This window comes from Lupinus angustifolius, chromosome LG16, assembly GCF_001865875.1.
Source record: "Lupinus angustifolius cultivar Tanjil chromosome LG16, LupAngTanjil_v1.0, whole genome shotgun sequence".
NCBI lineage: Eukaryota > Viridiplantae > Streptophyta > Magnoliopsida > Fabales > Fabaceae > Lupinus > Lupinus angustifolius.
The window spans coordinates 2760103-2783147 of NC_032024.1; the positions used below are offsets into that span (position 1 = coordinate 2760103).

Here is a 23045-nt window from a genome sequence, read left to right on the forward strand (position 1 = left end):
GAGTGTATAGCTGTTGTGGACCAGATATAAAATCATGACATTCCCACTCTCTTTTCCATGCTTATCATAGTTGATTGATCATAAAACCACATTACCAATAAAAATAATATCCACCTTCTATTCTAATGGTACTAAGCTTGATAGTTTGGAGCACGAGTTTAACATTGGCCATGTTTCCTTTTCTTAAATATTCTAATCTTGTATTGATATTGTTTTAACACGTGAATCAACATGCATGATGCATGTCACTTTTTTTCTTAAGGTAGTCTTTAACATTCCCAAATTGCCATGTTGATTGACTTGTATTATGTGAATTTAGAATATGATAAGAGCAGAGACAAATAGGGAAATAAGAGTAGAAGAGAACATAAAGTCACTACCAGTTTATAAACATAAGATGCATATGAATGCATGATACAGTTACACTAACTGCATGAGAGTCTCAAAAGGAAAGTGAAAATTAAATAAAAAGGACTAAAGAGAACCATAAGCTTAGTCATTCAATAATAGACTCAAGCACTTGATTTATTCCTTATCATCTTTTATATCAGATTATTCAGATGTACTAAACTGCAATAAGTTGTCTTTGAGCTTCAATCCTAATCTCCTCTTTCATTTTCCTAATGAATTCTTCAAACTTTCTGTTCAGTTCATCTGTATTTATTAACTCTTCGTTGATTTTCATTGTTGTATCTTCTACTTCATCATATTCCACTTCACTTTCTGTTTCTTCAATGTAAGATTCATTATCTTTTCCTTCAGTTAGGGTATACAAGGTTTCATCTTCTTGTTCTTCAGCAGCGTCTAAGACTTCTTCATTAAGTACTTGTTTTTCAACCATAAGAGGAACAGTCTCTTGGAACTCAGAACTTCTGAAAGGGACAAAAACTGGTGCATTATTTATCTCAGATAGATTAAGAGATTCTTCATTAAACTCTAAGTCAAAAGCTGATGTGGGTGGTGAAGGATTCATGAGTGAAGTCTTGGCTATAAAAGCAAGAATACCATTACATATGAGAAACATGTATTTCCTTTCAAGGGTGTGAGTGAACATAGAGAAAAGGCACGTGGAGAAGTAGGCATTATTGAAGGATTGAGGGTGTAATGAAAAGCCAGAAGTGTACCAAAAAAAGAAAGAAAAGACAGAAACTGAGAAAACAAACTGTGAAGTTCTTTTCAACAACTGGTACTTGTTGAATTTCTTCAGAATCTGATCTTCATTTTCATCCATCCTTTTGTTCTTCTTATGTAAAAGATAAAGGTGCTATTTAGTGTTTATGATAGGGAATGCCCTTGGAACAAAATGAATGAGTTGTTTCTATATTGTTTGTGGCTTAGTGTACTTTTAGTGTTGTGTGAACACTGAACTCAAAGTTCTCTCCTATTTATAGTAAGCCTAAATAAACAATTGTTTGTTGGATAATCAAGTAGGTATCTCTTAGGGATATAGCGCCAAGCGGAAAATCAATTACGAACAAAAAAGAAGTGAGTAAAAGAAAGAGAATAACATATAAGATTTAATGTAGAAAAACCTTTCCGTGTGAGAGGTAAAAAACTAACGGATGATCACAAACAAAGTTCCACTATGAAAAAAGGAGAGTACAACATATCATCTTATAATGATGAGATGATGAGGATAAAGAATAATATTTTCTATCACAAATACTCTATTAAATGAAACAAAAATTTTCACCAAAATACACTCAAGACTCTTGTATTTTGCTGATATTGGTGTGAAGATTTTGTAATGAATAAATATGTCACAACTCTTGCCCTTTTATAGTAGAAAAAAAAACTTTGGAAACTTAGACCAATCTTAAATATCTTGAAAGCCAAATTTTACTAACTCCTGTTTAAGTAGTATATGAGAGGTAGATACCTCTCAACAGTATCAATAGTATTATTTGGAAGAAATTAAGAATCTAACGTAAAGAATGGGATGTGGTGCTTTCATTTTTAGAGAAGAAGTTAAGTGAAGCTTCTAGCTGTCACAATTTCGTGAAGCTTCTAGATTTGTTGTTCCAGACAATATCTTAAATCTTATCACACATTGATAAAACATGACATATTAGTTAAAATTTTATTTTTATTATTATTTTTATTTTATTATTATTGATACGAGACATATATAATTTGAAATATGATTGGGCATTCCTTTCCAACATGGTAAAAGAAAGAATGATTTCATGACTCTTAGGTCAATAATGTACGGGGGCATTGTGAAGATTGTCGGTCCAATCAAGCGGTGTCATTTGAGGGCCACCACAATAACAGGAAATTACTGTATGGTCTATAATCAACAATCCCAACAGATATATTCACATAATTGATTATATATTATCCAATCAATTTTATATATATTTATAAAACTTATGGTATAGATGTGTATGAGATGATTAGTGATACAAATTAAAGAGAAACCAATTATGTATTATGAATTGAACAAAGAAAAACTTAACTAGCCATGCAAATCCACTTTCTTGAGGCAATATAGTTGTTTGATGAATAAGTTTTTTAAACATCATCGGAGAATTATATTTGATCATATTATGTATATGAAAATTATTTTTTGATAAGGACATACATTATTTTAATGATTTTTACTATTTCAAAGGAATTATTTATTACTGACAGGTGAGCAACTTTTAGTGCATGAAAAAGATTATTTTTAATTGTAAGCTGGAAAACACATTAATACACTAAAGTAATTAAAAAAATAACTTCTATCCAATTATTTATTCTTAGATTATTGGGATGTCATTTTAGTGTACTCTTTTTTCGAGCGAATTCCTGAGTGAATTTGAGTTAATTGGAAAGCACAACGAAGATGGAAGAAGAGGGATGGAAATAGTAATTTTTTAATTAAAGAAAAGAACCATACAATTTTATGAGCGCACAATGTTTATATACATTTAGGTGAATGATGCATTGTCAGTTAATATATTTTTTTCGTTTTTTTAGCATATGTAAATCATCTCAAAATCTAATATATATATATATATATATATATATATATATATATAATACATTATTAAATTATTTAATAGATATATGACTATAATCATATTGAATAAAGTGTAATATCTGATCATAGGTATAATTATGTTAAAAGTTGATAGGAAGAAATAAAAAGAAAAGGAAGAGTTTATTACCAATCAAGTGACTTAAGTTATATATGTAGTAAATCATTTATAGGAAAATATTAGTCTAGTGATATAAGACTCAGATAAATTTTTTAAAAGACACAAAGATAAAGAATTCAATTATAGTAAGTAATGTTTAGTGGCAGAGATAACCACACATACAAAAAAAGTTAGTTCATTATCTGTTTAATGAATACTTTTGATAATACAAAAAGTAACATCTCATTTCTCTTTTTCTTTTAAAATGATAACTTTATTCATTTGGCCGCTTTACACTTACATAATACCAAAATAAATATAATATAAAAATAATTTATGTTGAATATTTTAGATAAAAGCTTCACCTGTACAAACCTCTTTTATTTTTTATACTTTTATTATAATGATCAACCATGTATGAGAAATAAGTGTAATTTTTTAGATAAAAATGTGATAAATGTAATTAAGTTAAACAATACATCATATATTATGAGAAAAAATCCAAATAATATACAAATCAATGTATCATTATTATTTTTTATTACAAAATGCATCAACAATTCTAAAGAGATATTGTTTAAATTGCTCTTATATTATATCGTAAAGAACCAAAAATAATAAAGAGGTATCGACTCATATATTATTTGGACTTGTCTTCATAATATACCATGTTTTGTTTAACTTAATTACATTAATCATATTTTTTATTTAAAAGATTACACTTATTTCTCATGCAGGGGTGATCCGTGTAATGAAAGTATAAAAATTAGGGGTTTGTGTATGTGTAGAAAATTGAGGGGTGGTTTGTGTAATTTCGCTAAAACTCAGGGGTGTCAATGTAATTTACTCTTTTTTATATGATATTTTATTATTATAATATGAGTTGAGTGATAAAATTTATTGTTAAAATAAAAATTGTTATTAATGCTTATAAATATAATATAAAGCATTGGTGAAGATATTGAAATAAGAGTATAAAAGTGATGTGAGCTAGGTTTTTACATTGTCATCTACCATTAATGGATATTAATAATTAATACATAAAATATTAATGATATATTTTCTCTTGAAATAAACTTTTCACAAAAGATGTTTATTACTTGATGTGTTGGTTTGAATCTTACCCTTTTCTTGTGTTTCACCTTATATATTTATAAATCTTGTTTGACGTGGAAATTTATTTAAAGATATTTAAAAAACTAGATACAATATGTAATATTTTTTTTTTTTGAGAGAGTATTATGTTGTGCATATAATATGTATCATAATAATATGTAATTGATAAATCGTGTAAATATTATAATTTTTTAGTGAAGATTCATAACAGATCCAATAAGAGAAATGAGAGATGAAAAAAGAATATTAAACAAAATATCATAGCACATTTGACTATATAAAGCCTTGAACTATTAGTAAGCATGATTAAACTCATACTAATGCTAAACCTAAAACATCACTAAGCATGATTGAGATACACTTTTGACAATTCTTACCCATTATATTATTGATAAATTGGTAGAAAATATATCAAAAACATATTAGGCAAATAGCACCACATGAACTATTTTCACCATTTTATATATTGAAAAAAACTAGATGCATTAAGGTGCATGTTAGGTAGGGCACTCAAACATCACATAGATTAGTTTATTACCAATAATACTCTTGGTTATACTAAAAAAAATGTTGTGAGTTATTTCTATGTAATCAAATTAAGGAACTTTTTTTTTTAAAACAGCAAAGAACATTATATTAAAAAAGCATAAGGGGTGCTAACCCATAATAAGGAAGTTACAAATTGTTTCTAATAGACTGATTACAAATACAAAATGCCGGATCAAGACACCATTGTTTAAACGGAAAATAACTTCTACCACGTAAAGACGAATACCACTGCCGGATCAAATTAAGGAACATGACTATACCATGTTTGGGCGTTTATCACAATGCCACAAAGAACCACGTTTAATTAGTCAATGATATTAATTTTGACCACAAATAATGATAAATTTTGTGAAAAGTCAAGTCTCTTTACTACTATCTAGAATGTCGCTTTTGTGAATGTAGCCACATTTGGACATATTATCCTAAGAAAATAGCAGGATTTGTCTTAAATATGAGCACAAATTGTGGTTTAAAATAACAAGTGAATGAATGCACATAGAATAAACAATGCAATGATAGGTCATTGAGCATAAAGGATTAGAAATAAGAGGGGCGAATACACTGACATATATAGTATTCAAACATTTATTCATTAGCAAAGCAATGTTGTTCACATTTCATTCTTTATCAACATAATGTTGATGTAAATGGAGCTATGTTATTTTCCAGATATATATTTTTTTCTTTGTAAATATTCACCATTTAATTTCCTCCAACTTATGCAATCCCACGATTTGTAGCACTCCTTATGATCTGAAACAAAGCTGTGAACAAAGAAAATCAGTCGCGCATCTTTAATTGAAAAGTAATGTCAAACAATTGAAATTTTACATGATATATCCTTTATTACTTTAAACTAAATCACATTACAAAATTAATTGAAGACATTGATAGAAGGAATAATTTCACAACTCAGTTATCCAATCTTGGTTGGCTCATGAGTCTAGTATAATGTAAAGCTAGCTCTGTTCTTTTTATTTTTTTGTGTGAGTACAATTCTTAATTAGTAAGGGCTAACAATAAATCAAATTTGAACCAAACAAGGTCATTTTGAACTAAAAATTGCTGAGTAAATAAACTAATCAAACTTGAGATAACTACATAGATATATTGAGATAAAATCTTTAAATTTATAAGTATTAAATGTATAGGCATACATATATAAATATATAAACAATGTATACATATATAGATAATATATATTTAAAAAATTAATTTTTAATTATTATATAATATAGATAATGTAATATATAATAATATATATTCTAAAAAGTATTTTATAATTATATATACCAATTATATTAATATGAATGGAGTGTAATATATATCACTAATAGTAGAAAGATTAATATATAGTTAGTAAATCATCTATCATCTATTTGTATTTTTTTTAAAGAGTCAATGATAATTAAAGTGAATGCTAGATGATAGACTGTCAGTGTATAAAACTCTAATAGATGCATACATTTTTTCTTATATTAAATATAATAAAATTAATATTTCTAATAAATTGATTTAAAAGTTGTTTCTCTTTATGTATATACATAAATATGTACACACGTGTATCTGTATAATATTTAGATATAAAATACAATGTGCCATTGTGATAATCTATTAAATGACAATAAATGTAGTTTCTTAACTAGTCAAAAACTCATAAATTTCAATTGAACTGATAATGAGTTTAAAAAATAGTTTGCAACTTAGTTTGAAATTCAAATGGGAATAAATCCTTAATAAGTCGAACCCAATCCAGTAAAACTCTACTCATTTTCAATCCTAATATAAGATAAGAGTGAATCAAAGAAATCCAAGAGAATTAACAAATTTGACAAAAAAAAAAGTTAGGACACATTCATGTACATAACATTGATTAAATGCTTAAACTAGCTGAGTTTTATAATGCATCATTTAAAAACTAAAATGTTTTTGGTTATTGATATGAATTTAATAGGTATACACTGACAATGTAAGTAACAATGTAAGTATTTTTATATTGTCAGTGAATCTCTAATATTTATATGTTAGTTGATATTGACTTTTAAATAAAAGTATTACAAATCAATTCCATTTGTGAATAATTTACTGACAATTTACAAAACTTTACTTTACACTATCATGTATAAATTTTAAACTTTTAGAAAACGAAAATGAAGATTAGAACATACATGATCCAACGACTATGAAGGCAAATAAGCCAAGAAGGATGCTGCCAAGTGGGTATCCTTTCTTTGAGCTTTTCTTTAGAGCACTCCTCTCAAACCTTGCCACTTTCCTATCTGCCACGCGCCTTGAAGTAGTCTGTTAAATCCAACAAATTAAGATTAATCCAACCATGAGGTGTCAGTATATAAAATTCTTACACTAAATATAAATATAAAGAATGATAAATATATACACAATCTCAGCTAAGACCTTTTTAAGTAAGATTTTAATATTTATATAATATTAGTAAAAAGTTTTGTACATAATTACTAAATCATCTACCATTTATTTAAATTATTTTTTATTTAAAATAATAATGATTAAATATAAATAATAAATGATGTCAAAACCTTCCATACATTTTTTGGCTAGAGAGCGAGTGGATGAGAAGTTCAAATAACAAATGTAATTGGAATTAAAATCACATGTTTGGGACAAAGTGGAAAGACAAATATATTACTTCGTTCTTTTTTCTTTTTTGATTGAAATTTCATCACTTTCAATTTATGGGACATGAATAGATTTGATTCATTCAGAATAAATATGAATAAGCGGTCTGATATATTTCAAGCCGTGTTGAAATCAACAAGTCATACAAAACCTCAAAAAACAATATTTTATTTGTAATAGGAAAAAGTTTTTGTTTTAGATGAATTGTTCACAAAAACACATATACCAAGCATTTACATAAATCAATGGGATTTCAGTTACAATCAACAACAACAAAAACCATTACAGATACACAAAGCAGCATCAAAATGCAAGATTGATAAGAAATTGAGAAGGAATAATGAAATCAGAGAATAAAGAGAAAATTTACCATGATAGTGAGGAGATTAGAAATCCAATAAAACTTTTAAGAGAATGAGATTATACTAAATTAATTATGTAATGCACCTAAGGCTCCACACTACGACTCCGCCAATAGTTTCACTTATATATAACACACATAGGATGAGGATGAAATGAGAAGATAGTGTTTATGACGTGTTTGATAATATTAATTAATATTATATTAATATAAAAAAGTTTAATATTTACAAATTAATGTATAATATTCTAAAGAGAATAAAATATCTCACGATATAAGGAGATAAATTATTTCATTCAGCTGCTAAAATTATGATGTATGTCCTATATATTATTTTCCTATAAAAATATTTTTAAAATTAAACAAAATAACACTATGTCATATTTTTACTGTCTGAATGAGATAAATTATTTCCTTATATAATAATATATTTTATTCTTTTCCATAAAAAGATTCTTATACTATTATTAATTAAATATTAAAGTTAATATATAAATCATCAACTTTATGAGTGGAATGATTTAAATTCAAAGTTTATTTAACAACCTCAGTTTATAAATAAAATCAATTTATTTGTTTTATGAATAAAGTGTAGGGACTAATAAGTTTTGAGCATATATGACATGTGATTTATCACCTCCTTCAGGGTAGAATTCTCAATCTACCTACTTGTTTCTTCATTTTTGGACAACTTTTTGAAGGTTATTCTATATAATATCTGCCTAAAACGTTTTACAATTTCATGCTATATAAGCTGATATGTTATATGTTATGAGAATGTAAAATCAATAAATACCATTAACTATAGACATTATAATCTGACACTACCAGATACGTTCTGAACCAATTATGTTATTTATGTGTTTATTTAAAAATTAAAGAATCAATAAATAGTTTGTTTTTGAATATGTCACTAGTATTGATATAATATAATTTTATTGTACTACTTTTTAGTTTCTCACAAGTATCTTCGTACTGTAAATAATCATGTTTAAGTCAGGAACATCTACATGTATGTGGGGCTAACTCTTCCAGTGAATATTTTTTCATCCATAAGACTCGAACTCAAGATCTTACTTAAGAGGAATCAAACATGTATTATTTGAACCCAACACCCATTGGTTTATTGTATTACTTTGATAAAACATATTCCTTAACAAACATATAATGATTGTATTGATTTACTTTACTTTATTCACAGTATATAATTTTCTTGAAGTGGTTATTATTTTCTCTCATGTGAATAAATAAAATATTAAATAGGAATGAAAAAATAAAATAAATAAAATTAATGTAAGTATATTAGTATTAATGATAGTTAATGCAAATAGAAATGGTAAATAAAAAATTAAAAGAGACTTAGCTTTATGAGAAGTAAGTATATTAATTAACTAATTTGTATTTTTATGAAGTTGAAAACAAATAAATAGGTAACCAATGGAGTATATTTAGTAATAAGGGATTTTGTTTATAAAATAATAATAATTAATAGAAATTGTGTTATAAAATGTTGTGAAACCCGAGTCGGACATCAAATTGGGAGAGGTCCCATATTAGATTTAACTGGTTTAAGCGGTTAAACCATCTGGTCTGACTGAGTGATTTTGTACATAATTAATAATTTATATATATAAATATATAATTTTATATAAATGAAAACTTTATATAATTAATAATTATATGTAATTATATTGAAGTAATAGCCAATGTTGTGATAACTGGACCAGACCGGACGGTCTGACCAGTTTGACCGTTGACCGGACTTGAAAACGACTATGGTTTGTAGTCTTAATTGAATGAGGGGTTGGACCGCTTTGAAAAGAGAAATTTCGGTTCGGCCATGTTAAACCTGGTTGAAACTCAATAACTCAGGAAGCTTAAATTAAAAAAAATTAGAACACAACTCTAATATTTGTTTTACTTCAGTCAAAAAAAGATGGAAAGATGTTATTTCAATATAATTATTAATTATATAAAATTTTGTATTTTTATATAACTATATATTTATATATAAAAATGATAAATTATATATGAAATCAGTCAGTCCGATCAGACGGTTTAATCGTTCAAACCGGTTAAACCTAATACGTGATTTCTTCCGGTTTGATGTCTGACTCGTGTTTTATAATATTGGTAATACCTCTTCATCTTTTTTTTTTGGACCATAGTAAAACAAAAATATTAGAGAAGTGTTCCATTTTTCTTATTTTTAAGTGAACCATCCGATTTATTTCTCGAGTTAATCCGGTTTAACATGGTCAGACCAGATTTTCTCCAATTCAAAGTAGTCTAACTCTTATTCGGTTAAGACTGCAAATCAAAGACGTTTTCAAGTCTGGTCTGCGATCAGATTAATCGAGTCGTTCGGTCCGGTTCTCACAACATTGTTGTTACCTTTAAAAAAATTCTTCTGATTTTGCTATTAGTATTCCCGAATTCTTATTTATACTCATTATAAACCAACAATAATATATAAAATAAAGAAATTAATTTTTCATTGGTGAGGTGAGTGTATTGCTAGAATTTTTTAGGAAAAAAATTATCTTTGGGAGAGATAAATTATTGTTTTTGCTTTACATTTAAAATTAAAAGGATGATCACATTATATCTAAATTCTGAAGTATATAAGTATCTCATCAAAGATTGCCCCATCAAAGATTGATTGATTTTTACTTCTGATAGTAACATTAGGTTTAGCTTTGGACATGAAAGGGAAGTTAGAGAATGATATCAATAATTATTTTTTGTGGGTGATTTCCCCCAAAGTATCTTCTAGTATTTATTGCTTTATCTAGATATTTTAGTTTTCCATTCAAAATTTTCCTTGTACCAATTTCTAATATTAATTATATTTGGTTGGTAAAATAATATTAATTAGAGATAAGCATTCAAGTTAATTTTTGGGATATACATCCCCGAATTAATTATTTAAATGCATTTGACACATATATTTTATTCCTCTATTCATATACTATTTTCGTCTCCTTTGATTTATAGTTCAAAGTATTTGATTCATATTTTTTGGTATTCAAATTATTTGTTTGAAAAAATATCTTCAAATTCATTGTATTAATTACATTTAATTGTTTTCACCGTTCAAATTTCATTCTAAATATATTTGAAACTTGTATTTAAAATATATATGCTTAAATAATGTATGAATTTTTTTATATTCTTAATTTATTCTTCCATTTAAGTATCAACTTTTCTCTTTAATATAAAGTATTTAAGAAGGACAATACACCTCATGATGCTCTTATAAAATTGGAATTTTAGGAGAGTAAATAAATTCAACCTTAGTCTCTCAAGCAAGTTGCTAGGATTTGAATCCTTTACATACTAGCTAGGCACAATACAAGACAAACCACTTCTTCCAATATAATTAGATTTTGAGGGAAGGAAAGAAATAATGTTCATCACATGAGCCAAATATATAATCACATGGTTCATAAGGAAAGAAATAGGTGATCATAACCTGAAAATGTAAAACATGGTTTATATCCACCATCATCCTAAATCCATTATATAAAGAATAAATAAATAAAAATGAAGGTTGGTTATTGAAAACTACAAACTCTTTTTCAAATCAAAGATTAGTCATGTAGAAAGTTGAGCTAAATTTCTGAAGTCACAATCTTCATTTTCAAAAACTACAATATTTTTTTTATTTTTTCCTCATCAAATATAAGCTACCAAGTATAGAAAGCTAAAAGCTTATCATGATGAATACTACCTAAGAAACTTAAATTACTTTACCCCTTTTATAAAAAAAATCTTTAAAATTTAACTACATATAAAAATTATTTATATTTTCTCCTAAAGTATCTTCTTGTTTTTTTACTACCAATACTATTCTCTCACTCTTCTTAATAAAGAACTAATCTCTTTCAAAGTATGTGACTGTCATTCCCAACTAGTGTCGTTCTCAAGAATTGAATCTTTATCATTTTGGTTATCCTAGGAATTTAGTGAAACCTTGTACTATTAGACAACAACTTATTGGTAAAATATCTCCTTGTTTGATCTGCTAGAGATTATTTAAGCATATTTTTTATGTAACATGAAGCAATGGTAGTTGCAAACCTACCAAGAGGTACTCTTGTTTTTGCTAGCACCATACAAACTGAAGAGACTGAAAGCAGAAACACAAGACAGGACCATCATACTATGGCTAACAAAAGCATGAAACAAAGGTAGTTGAGACTGAATACTAAGACTAACATAAATAAAAACAAAAACATGAAACCATGGGTATGAGTAACAGGTTATTTAACATGAAACAATGGTAGTTTCTATTTTCTAACCTACCAAGATGTACTATTTTTTTTGTTAGCACCATACAAACGAAAGAGACTGAAAGCAGAAATACAAGACAAGATCACCATACTAAGACTAACTACAAAAGCACACACTACCCCTTCTCCCACTTGGTTGCAAAATTTCCCATACATGTCACATATTTTCATCCATTGCAGTTCTGGCTGACCCAGTTTTGAAAATACAGCTGATTGCCCTGCAGCTGCTATTGCAGCCACTGTTATATATGCCATTACCTGCATGAATAGAAAAAGTTTTCGGTCGCTTTCGAGAAAGAGAAATAATTGTGTGGAGACGTCTAGAAGAGATAATCAATAAAATCTTGACAATACATTAGACTACGGGTTAGAGACAAGATAACTTAATTAAACGTTTCGAGTAAATAACTTAATTAAACGTTTATTCAATAAATCGAAATAAGCTGAAAGATATAACTATTTTCATCTGGTAACCATGGTTTTAAGCATGGCTTATGGTGAATGACCCTCCACTCTTTAAAAAAATTAAGCATGTTCCCTAAATATGTCCCACAATACCTGTTACCCTTTGCCTGATAGGACAAACTTGAGATCATTATGGCATGATATTCAAATTTGAGCCTAAATTTCCAACAATATCAAAACTGACCCTACTCTGATCCTGACATAGGGAATGCATGCAAAGAGCATATATGGCACAGCAGAATCAAATGTTTGAATATTTAGTTGATCAGATGAATCAATCAAATACCACCCTCTCTAATGATGGTTTTCCCCAAGTACTTAGATATGGATTCATTATTCTACTTGGTTAATCTCGTACTTTCAAATTTGGGTAATTGTTATGGTCATTGGTCATAATGAAGAGAAATTTAGTCTCCTTTGCATATATGACTTAACAATAATGTTTCTTGAACATCAAAAGAGGGACACCATGGTGTCCTTGAGGAAAGGTATCTTCTATCCCACAAAGTGTATCATTACATGTGTCACTTGCTATGATTGACACATAGAGTGACACACTTATGTGCCCCTTTTTTATGCATGTTTGAAATGCACATATTCACAAAAGTGAAGGGTAATTAAAAGATAAAGATAAAATGTACACAATATCAAATAAGATGTTCAAAAATTGATTTTCAAAACACAAAACCCATAAACAAATAAATGTACCTGGTCACCAGAAAAAATGACCCAAGCCAAGGGCTTGCTGAAGAGTACACTTCCCCTAACCATACTCACAACACAACGCAGCCCTTGGATTAATGAGTAGCAAGCAACTAAACCATTAGCAATAACAAGAAACCTGCAAAGTTTTTGGCCATCAAAATTATGAAAACAAAGCCTGCAATAACCAAAATAGAAGATTAGAGAACTTACACTAATGCCTTCATGTCAGTAAATTTAGCTTTTTTCTGAAATGAGAAAATCTCTCTAACTTGGGTATCAGTTCCTATACGCAAAGCTGCAAGAATTCCTAGGCCAAGTATCACACACCTTAACACCAACTCAATTATCCTAATCCTCATATCCAATACTTTTCTGTTACCCAAAGAACTCATTTTTTCACCTCTAAAACCAATCCTCAGAAACAACAAAAAAGTTAACACAATAAGAAAACCAGTTACACTTATGATGGACACCAACAATGAACTCTTCACTACTTATATAGACACAAGTTTTTTTGTTCTTTGAATTTCCAAAATAGTGATGGTGAGGCTTAATGTATGACAGTGTGATATGCAGTCAAAGCTTGTGGCTAAGTGGACAGAGAACAGGTATAGACAAATGTATTTCAGCCTTTACATACAAGGGTCATTAAATGAGTCTGCTATCACCTCTGGTTAAATTAAATGAAAAGGAAAATGCAGTTTTTAGTGCTCCTTTATTTTTTTCTAGAAACAAGTAATAGTTTCTTCTCCCTAGAAAGGATTTGATAATATGAGTAGGAAATCTTGTAACATGTTTCCCAACCTAATAAATTAAAGACTAAATTATACCGACATTCCGAGTTTTACTGAAAATATATAAATTACTCCTCAATTTTTTACACCTATATAAATCTCTAATTTTTATACTTTTATTACAGATCACTCTATCTTTTAAAAAAATAATGTGATAAATGCAATTTAGTTATACAAAATATGTTATATTATGGACACAAGTTCAAATAATATAAGAGACAATATCTCTTTATTATTTTTGGTTTGTTAAGATATAGTGTAAGAGCGATTTAAACAATATCTCTTTAGAATTATGATGCATTTTATAATAAAAAATAATAAAGATACATTAATTTGTATATTATTTGGACTTGTCTCCATAATATACCATGTTTTATTTAACATAATTGCATTTATCATATTATTTGTGTAAAATACTACACTTATTTTTCATACAGAGGTAATCAGTATAACGAAACTATATAAATTAGGAGGATTTATGTAAATGTAGAAAAGTGAAAGATAACTTATATAGAATATAAGTATAATTTACTCTAAATTAAATTAATGATTTTTCAGCACCCTTAAAAGTTGCACACTTACCTGTGAGTTGCTAATAAATTTTGATTTTAGTCTAATGTTTTAATTTTTTTTTGTAATAACCAATTTTCTTGTCTCAAACTAATCATTGTTTAGGGTATGTGGTTGTCCATTCCAATAGAGCAAATATATATTATCATAGATCATGTCCTAAATCCTATAATTCACCCATATCTCAAATCTTATCATCCTTTTATTTTTAATGACAAAATATTATTTCGTGGTAATTAAATGATAAATGCATATAAAAGATTGTAATTTTTTTTGTTTATTTTTGAAGCATTTGTCTCATTAGAACAAAAGATTCTTATTATTTAAGGGATGCAAATCCTTTGTCCTAGACCTTGACCCATGTTCCCAAATTTTGTCTCACTTCAATTAGGTTTGAACAACTAATATAAAAATATAGCATTTTGTTTTTATAAAATTTAAATTTATTTATGTGTTACTTTTTAATTCGTGAAGACACTAAATTGGGACAAATGATGCTTGTCCCTATGTAAAGACTGCATGGTTAAATTAATGCTACTTTCTTTTGGATGAGTATGAGTTATCCCTAAATTATGTCCTATCATATGAGATTCTGCCATTTATTTAAAAAAAAATAGGTAATGAGAAATAAAGTGTATATTGCATGTTATTTTTTATTATGTGTTAAAATATGAATGAATGAAACAAGTTTGAGAACACAATTTGGGGACAAGTGATACCCATTTCTTTCTTTTGTATAGACCATACCAAAAAAAGATGGTAGAGGGAGACATGGGTTGAAGTTTTTACCATTTATTTTGGAGTTTGGAAAAAGGATTTGGTATCCACATAAAAACTTACCTGTGGTAGAAACGTGCATGAAAAAGAAGAATAACGATGACATTCACTTGTTTGGCCTAAGTGTAGAAATATCATTGTTGAATACTTCAGCATGAGAAAAAACTGATGGATGAATCATTTAAGACCATTTATTATTAGGATAATGTCTTACCAAATCATGCATGTATTTTCCTCATAAATAAAGAATTGAGAATTTACACGCCACTAGATTGCAAGCCATAGCAACTTACCAAGCATAAATGAAGATACATATCAACTACTTCATTCACTAACTAGTAACTAACATGTCCGTAACACTTGCTTAATTACCATAATAAATTGTAAGGTTGTAATCAAACATTTAATTCGGCAATCCTCTTCCTTTCCTAACAAAATTTTGAGAGGTTCAATTCTATCAACCTAGGATTGGAAATGTCTAATATATCTGAACATTTCTTAATAAAATGGAAATAACCAGTTTTTGAATGAAATTAACAAAATCAACCCTTCAATTTTCTTTAGGGAAATGGAGAGAATCCTATCCCTACTCAAATAATTGTGAGAAAATAGAATCGATGTAATTATAATTAATATTATTATGTGGTTGTGAAGATTTCTAAAACCATAGTTTTGAATCTAATTTTCAGTTATTTCATGGTGCTTCAAAATCTCCTAGGAAATTTGATGGTGCAGAGATTTTGGGATTCTATATCTATAATAGAGTTTCTATCTTGCATATAGATCTTACCCATATGATTTTCTTACCCATATGATTATCTTACCCATATGATTTAGTTTTTCTTTATTTCTTGTTTGTTTATTTACAATGTATAAAAAAAATCTGCTTTGGGTAGAGGGTGAGAAGGTGTACAAAGATGAGGTCCTTTGGGAAGCGTGTTGGGTTGAAAAAGATAGAAAGTAGTGTAGCTGATTCATACTGAAAAATGAATGTATCAGTCTATCACTCCATGTTCCATGCCTCTTGGGAGGGCAATCCTTAAGAATTCAGGACTTGTTCCATGTACTCAAAATTAGTTGTGGATTTTGATTAAAAGTCTTGGGGGTGTAACCAAACAACCAAGTGTGAATTAAGAAGTCTCATATGCAAAAATAGATGAGTTAAATAACATATAAGTGGATGGATCCTTAGACCTAATGTCTTAGTTCTGGTATACCCAATACTCTTAGGAGAAGTCACACAGTGAGCAAATATGATGATGAGTGAGAGAGTTTATAAGTGAAAAATATCTCATTTTTTATGGTCCATTGTGTCCCAAGCCAATTGAAAATTGACACATACTTAAAACAAAAAATAAAAAAAATATATATTTTATATTATTTAATGCAATTTGATTGAGTTGGGATATGAGACAGGAACATTTGGGCACAGAGGATCTTAATTTTGTACCCAATCAAAATAGCTACATGAGGGATATGATATTAATCTCTTGTGTTTTTTATTTCTGTTATAACAAAAAAAGAAGCACAACTTTCTAACAAGCACCAATTTGACATTATATCTATCACATAAAGACTCGTAAATCGTAATAAGATAGTTTGGCTATACTATATGGTTCATTATCTTATAAAAGCACTACATGAGAACTTGCTTAAAGGCACGTGAACTACTTACCAATAATGAAGTATTTGATATGTAACATGCTTCATATAATAAAAGGTGTGAGAATATTATTATCGTGCAATTTCAGAGTCAGCGTAACACATCCCACCAAAAAGTGTAATTCAAGAGATATCGAAGGGTGAAGCCCAATGCCAAAACACTAAATGATGAAGGTGGCCCAAGCTCAAAAAATGGATCAGAAACTAAGCTCAAACATGCCCACATAGTTGTTAGACATTTTTTTATCTACACTTCTTTCTTGTTGTGTTCTAAAATCGGTAACCTATTAGCTCGTTTTAAAATGACATAATATGATAATTTGGATGGTAGAATTCTAACTGATAATGAACCGAACTAACTCGGTATCCATTTGAAACTCGATTTATTATTTAGCTCGATAAACTTGGTTCATGAACCAAATAAGCTGAACTCGAGCTAGAAATTGAGCTCGTTAAATAAATGAGCTAAACTTGAGTTGGATATAGTTCGATTCGTTTGGTTCATGAGCTAGCTCAATATATATATATATATACTTAATTATTTATTTATATACATACATACATGTATATTTATATAAACTAATTTTTATGTTTATTATGACTCATACATTATTTTTTTTATATTTATTATTATTATTATTATATATATATATATATATATAAATGATTATATTTATATATATATATAACTTTTGAAGTATTTTTCAAATTTTAGTTAATTATTTGAGTTGTCCAAATGAACTATTCGAACTGAACTGAATGATTCTTTAACCGAGCCGAATTCGAGCTAAAAATAACTCATATCGAACTCGAATCGAGTTTTGAACTGAGTCAATCATTATCGAGCTGAGCCGAGCTGAAATCTGATTCGACTCAGTTCAATTCGTTTCCGGCCATAGGTAAAATGAAACAAGTTAACCCGTACCTATTTGTTATTTATGAGCCACAATAGTTTCTCTATCTTACAAAATATAACTTATCTTAATATGATCCTTTACAAATCTTTTCTATGTTATCTTTCTATTATTTATTATAAACTAATCATCTTGAGTATGCATAAATATAAACGAAAGGTAACCTATGATTTATGGAGGACAATCTTATAATTATGAGAGTTACTTGGAGTTCATATTCTTGGAAGGAAATTACGAAAGTTTTTAGTTTATTTATTTATTTGCTTAAGTTTAATAAATGAGAATTTATTCTCATGGGTAGTCTTAGGATTTAATTCTGTCTTAGGAGTTATTTCATTTAAATGTTCAAGTGTTTATTTCAATTATTCATGTGATATGGGTTGGGAAATTAATTAAAGAAGATAATGTGGACATAAAGGTCTGAAATCCAACATGCTTGATTTATGAGAATTAATCTCATATTCTTGCTTAGAGATAATGTGAGATTAAGTTGATTTAATAATCACAATTCAGACAGCCACATGTCAAATTGAATTTAACAACCTTTGGCATCGGAGATCAAACAAAAACATAGAGACCAAGTCAAACAAACAATTTCAACTCAACCAACCTAATTTGATGAACATAATCAGTTAGGATCTTATCTATATGATTAATTAGGAATTTAATTTTGTTTATTAGAAGATAATTAGGATTATATCTTAGTCTTATCTTTATTTGGCAAGACAAATTGCCTATAGATTTAATATGTATACACTGACAGTGTAAGTAATTTTTACGCAAATCCTCACCATTCATATGTTTGTTAGTATTGACTTTCAAACAAAAGTATTACAAATCAATGGTGGATGATGTGCTGACAGTGTAAAACAGTTCATAGATTTTAAACTCATTGCCTATTTATATTTTATTTGATCATTAATAAAAGTTAAGTTTAATTTTGAGAAACCTTCATTGTTGGCTGTGGCCACCATTGGTGAATTCTTATCAAGCTTCCTAGCTTGTGGCGAATAACACTAGCTTATCAAGCATTCTTGCTTGTGACACTTCCCCCTTCCGATCTTTTCCATTTCCCTCACCAAAACAAACCTAAAATCCTAATAATTCATCAAAACCGAATTACAACTTAAAAGTTCAAGACTTCAAGCTAAAATGATCCTAATTCTAAGGTAACATGTGTGATTGTCATCAAATTCTATTAGAAATGACAGAGGAATTAAAAATTAATGTTCTAATTTTTTTGGAGGAACCTTAGTCATATTAGTTCTTTTCCAGTATCCTAAACAAATATGATGGTAAATTCTGGCATGTAGGATTTTGGTAATAGTTTAACTTTGCAACGTTTCCTTTGGGTTATGATTGCGACAGACTTATGACATATAAATAAGGTGACCATTCATACATTCAAATTATTTTCCATGCATACCCTATCATGTCACCTTATGTTAACTCTTAAAATATTTGTATCAACTTTTTAACCGACTTCCTCATATGGTGTCAATATAATAAAAACACTTTTAATCCATGTATACCTTATTATGTCTCCATATGTCAATTCTTAAAATATTCATATCAACTTTAATCGTCTTTCTCATATATAATATTATTAAACTACATTAAACCCTATTATAGATAATAATCCTTTGGGGAATAAAAACATACACAACGACAATAAATACAAAAAACTTATGTTAAAAACTTGTCACCTAGAAACGTAAATGCCGTTCTAAGGAAAACATGATGTTAAAACTTAAAACTCCTTAAATAAATTCCTTATAGTTTGGGTTAGCTACTAAATTTTAAAGAAAAATAATATCATCAATTACAAAATTAGAGATGATGCATGTTATTGGACCTTGTTTATAGCTTCAGATTCAGAATTAGAAGCCACCGTTTTTATGGGATGCAGAAGCAAGGGAAGTCCATGAAATTTGTCTCATGCAAATTTCAACCCAAAAAAAAAATTACAATAATTTTATTAATTAAATTTAATAAAAATAAATATTCATTTCCATTTATATATCATCGTTCATGACATTTTTAATTCCCTTAAGTACATAGACAAATTGCTTCGCTATGTTTCCCCAGTACTCAGATCTGTAGTGAACAGGTAAAAAATGTCTTTTTTTCCAGTTTTCATTGCTCAATTCACAAATATAAGTTTTCAATTTCACAAATTGTAAATTAAGTATTAGCTTCTGAGAAGAAAAAGAATTTGAAATTGTTTTGATTTTCAATTTTGTGAATAGCCCTTTTTTTTATTTAATATGATATTTGTGGGTTTTATTTCCAGAATCAGGATTGTTTAAATTCTCATTTATCATGATTATTATCTGTAATTTGCTATATTGTAATAGGCTCTGCCAGATTTTCATGAATTTCATATGAATGTGACTAATGACATATCAATTTTATTTTGATTCAATTCTTTTGTTGTTGTTGTTGTTGTTTTGGTTGAATGATTATGAAGAAATCAGTGTCAGTGTGTGTATATTCAGAAGAACAATCTCAATTTGTTGAGATCAACAATTAGTATTGTTACTTATAGTTTTGAAAATACTGATAGGTTGTGTTTAGAAGAAAGGTTACAAGGGTGAGTATCATGGAAGGGTTTCCAGAGAGAACAGATTTGAGGACAATGCAGAGAGAGCAAGAAAGGGAGAGGAGGCGAATTCGCGATCGGCAAAGAAGACAATCCATGACTCAAGAACAAAGGGAAATGCATTTAGCCAGACGCCGAAGAAATTACCAGCTTCGAAGAATGAGAGCTGCCAATGCTCATGCTCCATTCGTTCCTTTTTCTCATCAACATCAGTTACTAGAATCAAGTGCAGGTGAAGCCAGTACTAGTGATGAGTTTCAAGGAGTTACTTCTTCTACCTCAATGGACTATAGTGCCTTATGTCATGGCATTACTCAACATGACATCAACCAAGGACTAGAAACATTAAATTTGGGAACCAAAGTTGATGAAGGTTAGTTTTTCTTTTGAGCATAAAGGACAAACACTTATATTTTGTTGTTCGATATTCTAAAATTTATGATAGAAGATAATGACGTCATTTAGTGGAAAAAGGCTTTTGTTATCGTTTATATAGAAACTAAAAGATTTACGGGTTTATTATTATTGTTGTTGACTTGTTGGTGCTGCAATGTAACCAATAGGATCATCAAGTCATTTGGAAACTCTAGATCATAATCTGGCGAATTCATCGGGAAGGTTACGTCTGAGTCATATTAGACGGCTTGCACGAAATGTGACATGTCCTAACAATGACCTAGCTGGTACTCATCAGGTTGCAGCAGAGTTGATAACAGAGGAAGATGTAATAGCTGGTGATTATGGTGAGTAAATGATTATTATTTGGTTAAAGAGAAATGTTTAAGAAAATATCCTTTTAGGGAAATTGGCACATTTAATCATTAATGTTCTGAATTAATTCAGGGAGTACACCAAAATCCTTGCGTTTGAATCGTGTCAAGCGCGTTGCTCGATCGAGAAATTCTCCATCAGAAGATTCTATAGGCGAGAAGGATCGCAATTTGCATCCAGAAGAGATTCATCTACTTGTCAGGGAGAGTTTTATAGCCTCTAGCTAACTAGCTGAGGTGAACCGTGAAAGCATATGGTTCACTACAAACAGTTTAATATCTCTGAACTTAGATAAAGAAACTAATTATATTTGTGTTAAAAGTAATCTTTACATGTATAATTTTGCTTTTGCTAAAGCAATTATGTCATTAACTTTCAGGTAAACCTATCATGGCTTTTGAGAAGAGAGTTGGTCAAGTAGTAATTCTCAGTGACCATATTCATATCGAATAAAAGTGTTTGATATGTTATTTGGCTGGTTTGACCTCCATGTTTATTACAGGCTTACAGCAAAACTACACAAAAATGGGAAATAGTTTTTTAACAACGATACCCTCCTTCTTGGTTTTGCATTTCTTTTAAAAGGTAGAAGTATAATATCATTATAGATAGAAAGGATAAAAATATCATAACAAATTATTTTGTTTTTGTGTTTCCGATCAGTGGAAAGTTTTATATTTTGATGGAATTGGCAATACTGTGACGGGGTGAATGGTGATCACCAATTAAATAGATGATTATGATGGATCTTACTAGACTGATATTTCTTTTATTCTTTACATATTAGCATGTGCAGTGTAAGGAACTTCACTAGTTGAGCCAATTCACATATTTTCATATTTGTAGTTAGATAAATATACTTATACCCCTGCTGTTATGGATCTTATCCTTTTGTTATTCTTTAAAAATCCACTATATAGTTGCTTGCATTTTCAGCACACATTTATGTTGTTTCCTTTAGTACTTTATAATTCATGTCAGAGATTTTCACTTAGTAAGATAATAATGTAACCTCTGTGGGAAAAAATGCTAGTTTCCCAAAAAGGGAAATGTAAGGAAAAAGACTAAGTGAAAAAATAGATCTAGGAATATGAGCAATTCATTGCACCAGATTTTCGCTTAATCATATTGTAATAGTTTATTGTGAAAGATAAATGAACTGTGAGTAGAAGAAACATGATACTCTGTACCAAAATTTCTTGTCCTTATATCCCAAGTTAACCATATCTCACCAAATAATATAAAAATATTATTTTATGTTTTTTATTTAATTTTTTTCTCCAAATATATGACAAATTTTTATTAGACTGAGATACAATGAGATACAAAATGTGGGACACGTGTAGAATGGAGAAAGCATGCCGGTATCCCTATCCTGTTCACCTGTTGCAATATCTTTTTGGAAAATTGTTTATTGAATATCTTGACCTTGTTGAATTGGATAGGGAAAGAAAGCAATTTGTAATGTTTAAGAAATATCATATAATAGTTTAAGATTTTTGAATACTTTATTGTTTAAAAAGTCCAACCATTTATTTGTACTAACTTTTAAATTATTTTTACTAGATGAGAATCTCTTGCAATGAATCAATCTACTTTTTTATGAGGAAAAAAATATTTAATGACAATATACGAGTTTTATAGTATATTATTATATCATTTATTATTTATGTTCCTTACATCTCCC

At 28.5% G+C, this 23045-nt stretch overlaps 3 protein-coding genes across 3 annotated transcripts; 1 reads left to right on the forward strand and 2 right to left on the reverse strand.

The window, feature by feature from the left end:
- Window positions 566–1231, reverse strand: LOC109329201. The gene has a single exon (XM_019562872.1). The coding sequence runs from the start codon at window positions 1229–1231 to the stop codon at window positions 566–568; it is 666 nt and encodes a 221-aa protein (XP_019418417.1).
- Window positions 11864–13913, reverse strand: LOC109329163 (CASP-like protein 2B1). The gene is made up of 3 exons (XM_019562837.1): window positions 13479–13913; window positions 13272–13404; window positions 11864–12356 (listed from the first exon to the last, which is right to left on the reverse strand). Exons 1-3 carry the CDS (start codon window positions 13658–13660, stop codon window positions 12108–12110), a joined length of 564 nt encoding a protein of 187 aa, XP_019418382.1. The 5' UTR covers window positions 13661–13913; the 3' UTR covers window positions 11864–12107.
- On the forward strand, window positions 19774–21855 carry LOC109329144. The gene is made up of 5 exons (XM_019562819.1): window positions 19774–20095; window positions 20552–20960; window positions 21151–21330; window positions 21431–21594; window positions 21738–21855. The coding sequence occupies exons 2-4, from the start codon at window positions 20588–20590 to the stop codon at window positions 21583–21585; spliced, it is 708 nt and encodes a 235-aa protein (XP_019418364.1). The 5' UTR covers window positions 19774–20095; window positions 20552–20587; the 3' UTR covers window positions 21586–21594; window positions 21738–21855.

Bases quoted from the DNA above. Each gene is read 5' to 3' on its own strand.
- LOC109329163 (XM_019562837.1), bottom strand. From the start codon at position 13,660: ATGAGTTCTTTGGGTAACAGAAAAGTATTGGATATGAGGATTAGGATA. The intron at 13,405-13,478 runs GTAAGTTCTCTA...AAAACTTTGCAG, and splicing joins ACTGACATGAAGGCATTAGT to GTTTCTTGTTATTGCTAATG. The intron at 12,357-13,271 runs GTACATTTATTT...CTATTCATGCAG, and splicing joins TCATTTTTTCTGGTGACCAG to GTAATGGCATATATAACAGT.
- LOC109329201 (XM_019562872.1), bottom strand. From the start codon at position 1,231: ATGGATGAAAATGAAGATCAGATTCTGAAGAAATTCAACAAGTACCAG.
- LOC109329144 (XM_019562819.1), top strand. From the start codon at position 20,588: ATGGAAGGGTTTCCAGAGAGAACAGATTTGAGGACAATGCAGAGAGAG. The intron at 20,961-21,150 runs GTTAGTTTTTCT...TGTAACCAATAG, and splicing joins GGGAACCAAAGTTGATGAAG to GATCATCAAGTCATTTGGAA. The intron at 21,331-21,430 runs GTGAGTAAATGA...GAATTAATTCAG, and splicing joins TGTAATAGCTGGTGATTATG to GGAGTACACCAAAATCCTTG.